Source organism: Augochlora pura, chromosome 3 (assembly GCF_028453695.1).
Source record: "Augochlora pura isolate Apur16 chromosome 3, APUR_v2.2.1, whole genome shotgun sequence".
Classification (NCBI taxonomy): Eukaryota; Metazoa; Arthropoda; class Insecta; order Hymenoptera; family Halictidae; genus Augochlora; species Augochlora pura.
In genome coordinates, this window is record NC_135774.1 from 16,119,407 (window position 1) to 16,131,544 (window position 12,138).

General features: G+C 36.9%; 1 protein-coding gene across 2 annotated transcripts in view; it reads right to left on the reverse strand.

The window, feature by feature from the left end:
* Positions 1-12,138, reverse strand: part of Uif (sushi, von Willebrand factor type A, EGF and pentraxin domain-containing protein uif) — a 96,902-nt gene that overhangs the window by 22,575 nt on the left and 62,189 nt on the right. For both annotated transcript variants that reach the window (XM_078177015.1, XM_078177014.1), the window contains exons 5-14: positions 11,221-11,387; positions 9,307-9,447; positions 8,986-9,215; positions 5,595-5,948; positions 4,150-4,524; positions 3,160-3,328; positions 2,739-3,101; positions 1,284-1,466; positions 1,024-1,200; positions 751-953 (exon numbers count right to left, since the gene is read on the reverse strand). In XM_078177015.1, coding sequence (XP_078033141.1) covers positions 751-953; positions 1,024-1,200; positions 1,284-1,466; positions 2,739-3,101; positions 3,160-3,328; positions 4,150-4,524; positions 5,595-5,948; positions 8,986-9,215; positions 9,307-9,447; positions 11,221-11,387 — 2,362 coding nt within the window. The remainder of the gene's footprint in view (positions 1-750; positions 954-1,023; positions 1,201-1,283; positions 1,467-2,738; positions 3,102-3,159; positions 3,329-4,149; positions 4,525-5,594; positions 5,949-8,985; positions 9,216-9,306; positions 9,448-11,220; positions 11,388-12,138) is intronic.

A 12,138-nucleotide genomic window follows, 5' to 3' on the forward strand; every position in this document is an offset into this window, starting at 1 on the left:
CAATATGAAGGGGTAAGTTGTAAAAGTCACATACGTAGCTAGTTCTACTTTTTTTCTTGTGGCCTTTGCAAACATTGTAATATTTCAAAGGATGTTTTATCTTGGCTGCAGTCGCCAATTTAACGTATTTATGTTTACGTAAATCATAATTAACAATAATACATGAATGAAATCGGTTCTTTATTGCAATTATTTCTTTTTGGTAAAAATTGAAATTTAATTTATTTAGAATTGAAAAAACAAGAATTAATTATTTTCTGTAATATACAAACGACGAATTTTCGTCATTTGGCTATTGGCGATTGTTTGCGAAATGACGAATTTTTGTCGTGCAGTTGGATATGTGTTAAACATGAAGTTACCATATTAGAAATGATAATTCATTAGATTTTAAAATCGACAAATTTTGTTTAATAATATACAGGCGATAATAATAAGTGAGTCGATTAAGTGACTTGATACTGTTTTACATGTTAGAGCGATTAGTTTACTGTAAAATGACTATTACGTGATAATAATATAATATTATAATATAGAGTTAATAATATATATTATATTATAGTATTATAATATAATATATTATGAATAATATAGTATATTATTAATACATAACATAAAATGAACATCTCTAATCTCTTAACTTTTCCATCCGAGTTTAAGACAAAAATTTAAAGAATAGCCAAAAATTAAAATAAAACACTAAATTCTCAAGACAAAAGGAAATAGAAAAACAGAAGAATTTGCTCTCACCGTCTTCGTGTACCCATTTTCGGAACTCGAAACGGTGATCGACTCATCAGGAATGCCGCCATTGATGAGCCCAAGGTCCCCGATAGGCCTACACTCCATGGTGGGAGCGAAGCCGGTCTTGCACTTGCAGGTGAACGCACCAGGATTGTTTATGCATTCAGTGGAGGCCAGATCGCATTGGCTCGACGCGCACTCGTTGATATCTGCAATGCAACGCTGATGAACCAGCAGCTAAGCTACGCCTAAAGAAAAATCTCGGAGCACGCAACCCACCTTCGCAAGTCGGAACATTGTCGAAGTGCTGATTCGGTCCGCACTGAATGATATTGGAGCCGGATAACTTGTAGCCTCTGTTGCACTGAACCCTGGCTTCGTCGCCATAAAAGTAGTCCCTGGACGTGTCCACCACAAAACCGTTCTTGATAGTGGGCAGCAACGGACACTTTGCTCCTACACGACGAGCGATCAACGATTGTTGATTATAATCGAACGACAGGTTTTGCAACCGAAGCGAACGGAGTTTGAATACTTACTGGAACACGTTGGCACCTCGTCGGACCAGGTGCCATTGCTCATGCAGAGGATAACAGGGTGGCCGCTTCTGACGTAGCCTGGCTCGCATTCGAACCGAACTATAGTCCCGTAGCTGCGACCTCCGCCGTTCAAGATGGTGATGTTCGAATGGGGAGCTTCCGGAAGCGGGGAACACTGCGAGGCTGTGAAAAAGTAGCAGTGATATTGATATGATTTTTATTTTCATGATTAAATGTAGCATGTTTTATTTCGAAAAATTTAGTTGGTGATATTATAATATTAGGTGGGTTAATTGTTATTAGTGGTTAATGACTGTTCTTCTTATTATTTTGGTTCTTTTTTTTACTTTTTCTTTTTCTTCACGTTTATTTATGTATGTTTAATATGGCGAACAGTGGTCAATTACTGACAATTAGAAAGGTAGAAGGGTAGAGGCTATTGTTTTGAACGAATATGGTACAATATCGTGTTTTCCCATTGTTTACCGATTCATTTTTGTTCACGGTACTTTTTCAAATTCTATTAGTAAAGAATTTTTCGAATTATTCGAATAAAAAATAATTCAAGTAAAGAATCATTCAAATAAAGAATTATTCGAATAAAGAATCATTCTAATAGAGAATAATTCAAGGAAATAATAAATTATTCGAATCAAATATTCAACTATAATAAAACAAATTCAGTCAGACAATTATCTGAATTAAATATTTGAAGTAGATTATGGTTAAAGATTATGATTGAAGATTTTCACGTACACAGTTAAACCATGTCATATGTCATATTTGTGCGTTATTGTACATTCTATAATGTTAGTCATAAACTGTATTCCTTTACTGTCATATTTTCTATGTTTATGTTAATTTCTAGTTTCTCTTATATTAAATACAGGGTGTCCTAAAAGTCATTTGCGATCAGGAACTAGGAGATTCCTGAGATCATTTGAAACAACTTTTTCCTTTACAAAAACTTTCTCCAAGACATAGTGAACAAATTATTGCCAAAAAATTGACCCACGAGAAGCGAGCTAACGCCGCTAGGCGGCTGTTCCAATCATCTTACAAATTCCAGGTCCACTCGTTCGCTCAACTTCATCGCGCCATCTTATGCTCACCTCTTATTGGTCACAGTTTTTCATTAATAATTCATTAACAACGCCTCGGAGAAAATTTCCCTAAAGCAAAAACTTACTTCAAACAACCTGAGGAATCCCTCATGTTCCAATTACGACTGCTTTTTGAGACACCCTGTACAATAGACTTCTACAATCACAATATTTCAAAGGTACCAGGAAAGTATCAAAAAGTATTTTTCTCAAAAACTTAAAAATCATCTCTCACTTCGTATGTTTATTCTAACCTCACCATTATACACCAGTATATTTCTTGTAACCAATATTTACTCAAAATAATCCGCCAAATTTCAACTCCGCTTTCGAACATTTATGATCAACTTACCCAAGCAGGAAGGCTTCTTCTCCCATCTGCCGTCAGCCATGCACGAGATCTTCTCGGTTGGCCTACCCGACGGGAACGCGAAACCAGCGTAGCACTGATAGGTAGCCAATCCTTTGTAAGTGACGTTGGACGATCCGATAGAGAATCCATTGTCAATCTGAGGAACCGGGCCGCAATAGACCTCTTGGCAGTTGGGGATATAAGTGACAGACCAGTTTCCGCTTGGCAAACACTCTGTGGTGATCTTGGGCTTGCCGGTCGCGAACTCCTGACCCAGGGGACACGAGAATGTGACGGGCGTGCCGAAGGCGGTGTCCCTGCTGGAGGCTAGCGCCCCTTCGCCGGATTGAAGGTACGGACAGTCTGCGAAGATTCGGACGCGTTAGTTTCCGCTCGACTCGGTCAGGTAAATTGATCTCACCTGCTGAGAACTCGGCCTGCCAGCCGGAGCTGCTGTGCAGAGCATCGGAAGTGAACCGAACGAGCATCTCTCCGCTTTCGGCGGTGAGCGTGATTTTTGGTCGAGTATTGGAAGTGAATCCGTTCCCGGGATGCAGCCTGAGTCCATTGGTGTTTGGACCGTCGTAGATCTTGTGAATAAAGTGTATAAATAGTGTTATTATTATGTATATAAATTAGAATAAATTAGTCTCGACGAAGGATAGGAGAGCGACAGGATAAAAAGGCGAAGTTTATTTTGCTAGTTAAACGTAGCTTGTTTTATTTCATAAAATTTAGTTGGTAAAATTGTAATATTAGTATATATTATGGTATTAGTGGAGTTATTATTGATTCAGGATTGTTGTTATTAATTTATTTATTATTATCATTTTGGTCCTTCTTTTTTAATTTTTCTTATTCGTGTTAATTTATGTATATTCAGTATGATGAATACTGGTAAATTGCTGGCAAATGCAGACTATCGACTTGAATTAATATTGTACAATATAGTGATTTTCCATCGTTTATCGATTCGTTTTTTTCACACTACTTTTTCGAATAATTCGAATGAACAACTTTTTGAATTGTTCGAATAGATAATTTTTGAATTTTTCAAGTAGAAAATAATTCGAACAGAGAATTATTCGAATAACTAATTGCTCCAATAAAGAATTATTCGAATACAGAGTAATTCAAGCAGAGAATCATTCGAATAAAGAATCATTCGAGTAAAGATTTATTGAATATAGGAATCATTCGAATAAAGAATTATTTGAATTATTCGAATGAAAAATTATTCGAATAAAGAATGATTCGAATGCAGAATTATTCGAGTAAAGAATCATTCGAATGCAGAATAATTCGAGACAACTTTAAGTAACTAGAGACTATCTATTGTATTTGAATCAATATGTATTGAATTAGTCTCGACAAAGGGTTGAGGAGCGACAGGATAAAATGGCGAAATTACCTGTACAAAATCAGTCTTGTGAACGTTAAAGCTAACGAATTTCAAGGACAGAGGTCCTCCTTGAGGGTTCTTCACTCGGTATAAGCATTCTTGATTGTTAGGGTAGTCGTTTAGACCAAATGACGGCGATTGGACGGTTCCGTTTCTCGCGATGATTGTAGCTTTGCATCCCTGTGTGTATCGGATGCTGAATCCGCGTCTCGAATCGCCGAGACTTGTCTTCAGGTACAGGTACAGGCTGTTCCCTGTGGACATGATCACCGTAGGATTGTCCTCCGATTTTCCTGTTAACCGGGCGATGGGCCTGCTCATCGGTGAGTCACCGTCTCGGATGAGGATGTAATCACGGTTCATTTCGAGATCCAAGTCTTCGATCTGAGGGAAACACGAGTAAATAATTGACCAATCGCTTCGAAGGATCGATTCGATATTCTTGTTCCATGTGTATACTAGGTGTTTCATTTTCTTTCTTTCATACATGCATAAAATAAGGGGGTGTAATAGTTAACAGACTGTGGACGTTTACGAAATACTTTTAGGTTGAAATATATTTATTCATTAATGCAAGTTATGCGTATTCAGGAATATGAAATATATGTATGTGTAAAAATTGCGAGAACTATAGCGACTTTCGTTAATATTTGGATATTTTTCAAAACGCAATAACTTCTCCAAAAATAGCAGTTTTCTCTCGATTTTTAATACTTTCGATTAATACGTGTGAGAAATTCACAATTCTTTAAACTTTTTAACTCTTACAACCTAATTTTAATTTACCATTATAATTTATAACTTATTGACATCTATATAACATAGTTCTAAACATGTTATTGCATTTTGAAAACTGCCTCACTATTAACAGGAATCACTGTATATTCACAAATATGAATTATAGTATACACAAAATTGAATTCGATAATAAACTTTAATAATAATTAAGGTTGAAATTAGTTTCGTTTATTACGGCAACTATATTAAATTTATTTTATCATATACGCAATTATTTTATTATTTACTATTACTACTTACGACAACTATTATACAAAATATCCCAAAAGATACTTACAATTGTAAAATAAGGGATTCCTGAACTCATTTGGAATAACTTTTTCCTTTACAAAAATTCTCTGCGAAGCATCATTAACAAGATATTACCAGGAAACACGGGCCAATCAGAGAGCGAGTGCGGCCGCTACTCCGCCCATGCAGCCGCGTCGCGCCGCTCATCCGACGCTGCGGCAGTGGTCGCGAAGGCGGGGCATCAGTGGTCACGAAGGCGGTGCGTCGACGATCACTCATTGGTCAGCGTTTTTCGCTAATATCTCGTAAACGAAGCCGCAGATTGAATTTTCGCAAAGAGAAAAGTTGCTTCAAATTACCCGAGGAAACCCGTACTTCCGGATTATTAGACATTTCTGGGACACCCTGTACACGCCACCACGTACCTCCAAAGACATGATACGACCAGGCTGTGCTTGCAGGATGTAGAGACATTCCAAGCCTCCCGGATAATTCTGCGGATATCCCGGCGAAGTGAGCACTTGTCCTTGAGGCGTCGCTCGGAGAATACCGCCGCAGGTCTGCGGTTCGGTCTTCCAAGAAGCGCGGAAACCTTTCCTCTCCACGGAAGAGTCCGTGCTGAATTTAATGATCATAAAGTTCGAGGCTGATACGAACAGCTTGTTGCTCAGCTCCTGCTTGCCCGACAGCGTCGCCAGGTTCACGGACTTCTCCTCCGTCCGGCCGCCGACCAGGATCTGCACTATGTCGAAGCTCTTCTCCGTCTCGAATTCTTGGAACTGAACAAAAACATTTTTATCAAACGCGAAACGCCTACTCGAGCTTTGGTTTCGATGCTTAACCCTTTTAGTACCGAACAACGAGATATCGTCGCTCGCTACACTTGTCGACGCCTTGTTTGCGCATCACGAAAGAACTGTGCCTCAAATTAACATTGTAAAACGTTATTAAATGGTTCAAATTTGTTGCAACACGATTGAAAACATTGTTTTTGTTATATTCTATGCTGGTAATCACAATCTGTTTATTATAGACATCGAACAGCTTCGATTGTTTTATTAGAAATTATTGAAAATCAAGTGCTTATATTGCATACTACGTGATCTGCATAAAATTGATCAAACGATGGTTAAAGTAAATACTGTTTACAGAAGAGAAACTTCTTTCTATGTTTCTCATCGTGGTTTATATTGCTATTATTCGTATGATTTTCAATAATTATGGAAGTACAACTGTTATTATATTACTCTTCCTTTCTCGCGTAATACGATGCATTTGGATTATTTTTAAATATCATTTTTAGTTTGGCTTTTATGAGTTTTTTTCCAAACTTTACTAAACTCGTCAAATTCGTTAAGTTATTTTCGCGTGAACGTCCATTTCCGCGCGGCACTGAAAGGGTCAATCATTTCGCTTCGAGCGCCCCTTAGAGGCGGCGTTAAAAGGATTAACCATTTTGCTTCGAGCGTCGCTTAGAGGCGACACTAAAAGGGTTAACCATTTCGTTTCGAGTGTCGCTTAGAGACGGCATTAAAAAGGTTAACCCCGTTCGCTTCGAGCGCCCCTTAAAGCCGGCATTAAAAGGATTAACCTTTTCGCTTCGGGTGCCGCTAAGAAAACGCAGCTTGTAGGCGGCGAGCACGCGACGATGTTAAACAGTTTATCATATTGTTTTGTAAATATCAAATGCCTATATCATCTGTAATTTTGTAAGCCTTTCTATATTAATAATGTAAATTATACTTAACATATTAGAGCAACGATTGTTTTATTCAGCACGGTTGTTATTTAAGGCTTAGAGAAACGTATATAGAGCAACCACGCACACTGTCTTTATTTCTGGTGCGTGTTTTTCGTTCAGTGACACTACTTTGACGAAGAAGGGGTAGTACTGCGAAACGAAAGGGTTAAATATTGAGAAATTATGGCAGAAACGCATCATAAAATTGATCTAAAGTATATCTGCGATTTAACCCTTTGCACTATGGTTTCGTTGATAGTACTGCTTTGTTATTAATAACTGTCTTAAAAGAACAATACAATTTTTGTTTATTGTACGTTTTTATATACATTTATTCTTACATTTTAATAATAGATGAATCAAATTTTATTTTTTAATTTAGAGGAAATATATATATTTAATAGTTTATGTATGAAATCTTTGACACGATTCTGGCACGTTATGACAGTGCAAGGGGTTAAGTCGTTTTGCTAGCGGGTATTTTATGGCATCAACGCAAGTCTATCTTATAGTAGACTCTTGAAGCTTTAATTTAAGCTATCTGAGCTTGAACAATTTCCATAAGAATATATTTTAAAATTGATCTGAAACGAGCCATCAGAATCCAATTTCTTTGCAATGAGTTATCGACTCTCGGGTTTCTTGAATTGTCTATGTGATTTTCAATTTTCTTCGAAACTAAAGTGGCCCTATTTTAAAGTGCACTCTTTAACCTTGAATTTAAGCTTTATAAAGTGAAACAATGTCTGCGGAAATTAATTTTAAAATTGATTCAAATAATCTTTTTGAAGTGCGTCTAGTTTTTACCTAGTAAACAGCCAAAATTTATAATTTCTTATATGATTTTGAATAATAATGATAATAATAATAAGATATAAAAATATATAGGAAAATATGCTGGATGTTCATTAAATTGTTTTACAACCCCAGCGGATTTAATTTTTCTGCGAATCAAAGATTCTTTTTCTATATAAAGCACCATCCATGAACTAACAAAATTATGAAACAAGTGAAAAAATTGAAAAATGTGCCAATTCCAATAGTTATTCCAATAGAGTCAACAAAGTTATGATTTAGCCCACGTTAAAATGAATTTTTACAGTAATATTATTACTTTAAATAACTTAAATTAAATACTGAGTTATGATGCACTTTGTGATACTTTAATTTTAATACTGAGCAACGATGCGCTTTGTAATACTTTAATTTCATCGGAATAAATCAAATAAACTAAGAATATATATCGCAAAAATTTGGATTCTGGAAGCTCACTACGGGTCAACTTTAACCCATTGCAATTTGAGGACTCCGAAGCGGAGCCACTTAAAATTATTCTCCGTTGTCTCCGCAACGGAGCCCTCGAGTTCTAAAAATATTAAAACATATTCCCGTAATAATTGTTTCAATTGAGCCATCTTGAATTAACGTGCATTCTATATAAAGCTGTATAATATTCTCCTTATATACAATCACAAAATATAATCTTCGTCGCCCTTTAATCTCTTCAGGGATGGATTTTTACGCTAGGGAACAATCTATTTAATTGTTTCTTCCTTATTTATCAACCATTTTATTTTATTCGATGATCTTTTCTCCGCATTGCTATGGGATTCTGTAATAAATAAGTCTTCAACTGATCCTCATTTTCTCTACACTTAGAACAATCATAATTTAAAAAAACAAAAACTAAACGTATACACACGTGGCAGTATCCCTGAAGAGGTTAACCTCTTGCCGTACTTTAACGAGTCCGACTCGTGATGGAAATTACTAGTAATGAATAATTATTAAGTGTGGATGTTATTTTGTTCTTTAAAATTGGAATAAAATTCTAACCCCTTGTTATGAATATTTCAGTATACAAGTAGATTCTGGCACTTAATAAATATTAATGTCCTGTCCCTTCTAAGAAATTGTGCCAATTAAATAATTCCTAATCGCAGTGACTGTGAAGAAAATGGTACGTCAAAGGATTAATCAAGTTTAAATAAATTTAAAAAAAATTCCAAATCGCTATCAATTATGATCGCGCATTGTCGTGCACGGTGGAGAGACCAAGCGACTCCTGTTCGTACCTGTAAAAGGATGTTGTGTCCTTGGGGCCCCTCCAAGGTCCACTTGCAGTTGCTGAGGGGTGCATACTTGTGCGGATAATTAGGACTCTCGACGACGTCGCCGCTGCTCGCCATGTAGAACTGGCAGTTAGCGGGACAGTCGATCTCGTCGGAGAAGTCGCCGCAGTCGTCCTGCTTGTCGCACTTGAACGCCGCGTTCACGCATTTACCGTTCGAGCAGTGGAACGATCCTGCCGGCGATTCAAATGGGAAAGGATTACGCGACGCGTTCGAGGAGGCGTCGGTGATTAAACTTGCGTCACGTGCGCGAAGACGACTTACCTGCGGGACAGGCGTTGGCGCGGCACATGAACGGAAGCAATGATTCACACGTGGTTAGCTCCCACGTCTGCCGGTCGTCCGTCAGTGCAACGTCCACGCATTCACCTGATTGCGGATTCGGTTGCCGCGACGCCCAGAAACCTGAATACCGAAACTGTTACGAGCTGCTCGGATTCGCTGAGCCTTCAACCACGAACCCAACGTGATTCTGTACCGGGACGCTTTAATTCGCGATTACGGTGCCTGCTTTATAATTTTCAGAATTTTGGTTTTAGTGGGTGACAGTTATGGTAAGGGAGAAGCAAATGTTAAAAGACTTGAAAAGACTTTTGAAGCTATTTCTGTAGAAGGTTGCAAGGCATTGTTTAATCATTCTTATTTGATATTATTTTCGCGAAATTGGTTAAATAATAGCTTTCCAGAATTTTTCGTAACATATACTTCCTAGGGTCTGTCAAATAACAGTTACGATGAATGAGAAACAGATATTAAAAGGTTCAAACAAGATAGAAGAATAAAAATGGTTAAAAGATGCCTTTTGATACTTTCGATAGAAATAGCTTGATTCTGCATTAAAACGCTTTAATTTGCGATTACCGTATTAATTTCATAATTGTCACAATTTTGGGTTTGCTAAGTGACAATTATGGTAGAGAAGAAACAAACATTAAAAGATCTTTACAAGCGTTGCTTTTTAATGCAATTTTAGTTGACATTAATCAAACTAGATTAATAAATAAATTGTATTCTTCGAAGGAATTAGATATTTATAGAACATTGAGATATTTCGGATCGAACGATGTATTAACGAATCCAATTTTAGTTGATATTAACAGATGTATTCAAGAAAATAGTCTCGAGTCTGTCAAAGACGTAATGGATGCTATTCAAATACACATGGGCATCGCCAGACGAGTAAATTGTAGCTCGCGCAGACGTAAAAGCGACGGTATCTGCGCATTGTTGTGGGAAAAGTATGTCTTCGTGCCGTATACACCGTGCAGTTCCGCGTTTCCGTGACCCCGATGAAAACCGGCCAGCGCGCGCACACGTGCACGGACGAGTTTTATCATAGAAAAAGGTGTCCCTTAATCTACTATCCGAACAGTTTCTAATTGCTAATTAGACTCGTATAACATCTCCGAACCCATAAACATCTACACGGTATTCTAACAAGGAATGCTAGGTAAGCGTACTCGTCCAATTTGTTTCGTTTCCATTCATGATGCGGTTCTCCTAAAGAACTTTGATATTCGACGAAAAGAGTCATTGCGATTGTGTATCGTGAATCGAAGCAGCAGTTTTATCGATTTATCAAAATGAGATTCAATGGGGAATTTTTAATATTGTTCTTAGAAGAAATATTAGGAAAGTGTTTCCCTTCAATTTTTGGTGTTTTGCAGTATTTATACTACATGCATTATAATAGTACATATTATAATATACATTGTATATATTATAATATATATTGTATATAGTGTAATATTATACTATATATGTTATCGTATGTACTATTATACTATATACATTATAATATACACCGATGCTATAATAATTCACACTACTCTAAACTGGTCCGAAATAATCCAATAACCGCAGGCCAAATGTTAACGTCAGATGTTAAAAACGCAAACAATTAATAAAAAAATAATTCCCTAATTCATTATTCCATATTAAATCACCATCTTGTTGATTTGCTAATTCAGCATGCCAGAACTGGCTTTCCCACAATTTTACTGTCTCAGTCGAATGCACATGAATTTCGAGGAATAACAAATGGACCCCCATGAAATTTCAAGTCGGCGAGCCGTTAATTTTTGTTTGTTGGGTCGTGGTATCGGGCATGAATAACACAAGAGTCCGATCGTGAATCTCTCCGGCCAGAGAAGCCGAACGAAACATGATTTTACAAACCGGCGTATTGGGAGACGAGCATTCCTGCCGCCGATTCGAGCGTGTTGGTCCGTAAATCGTCGAGGGAGGCCAGTCCCAGCCAGTAACGATCCAAATGCCGGCCGATCATGCTCGCGGACATGTTGTTCTCGCTGTACGACTCCACCACCATCAGTTCGCTGCCGTACCTGCAATCGTACATCAATTCGTCGATCTCTTGCTCCGTTCTAGCGTGTAATAACGCGACTGCAGAACCGCGGCGCCTCTGCTTCACTTTTGTTTCGTTGCCCGCGAAACACGTGGCGGAGTAGTCAAATATATTTGCTCCATTCGCTTGCGAACACTTCGTTAATATTATTCTAACACTTTTATCGTATTGCCGAAAAAATTCGTACAGACTTCGTTTTGTAACGACTTGGCTATTAATTAACAAAGTGGATAAGCTATCTGAATGATTTCTCTCGATTCTGCAAAGCTGTTGTATTCGCTTTTTTGAATAATTTAATTTCTCATCATTTTTAGGCTTGTTTTATAACTTAGATATGTTTTTTAAATTTTTATTATAGTCATAGATAAAAAAAGTGAAATTGTGAGAGTTCTTTATTTTATTTTGTTATTCCAAAAGATAGAAAGATTTAAAAAGAAGACATTTTAGTCATTGTCTAATGCTTTGTAATTTGAAAACAAAATTGGAGTTATTTAGTACAGTTTAAAAAATGGTTAAGTCTAATTTAAAAAGGAATCACTGTATGTTGTAAAAATTGAGCTACCAGTGGCACTGGTATTTAGTTTTTAATTTTACATATCGTGTAACTCGATTGTACGAGTCTCAAATCTTTATTGCAAATATAAAGAAGCAGAAATTATTAACAAAATTTGTAGTTAAAATTATGATGAAATTTTACTAATATTTTATTAGACTAATGATGCAATTTTATT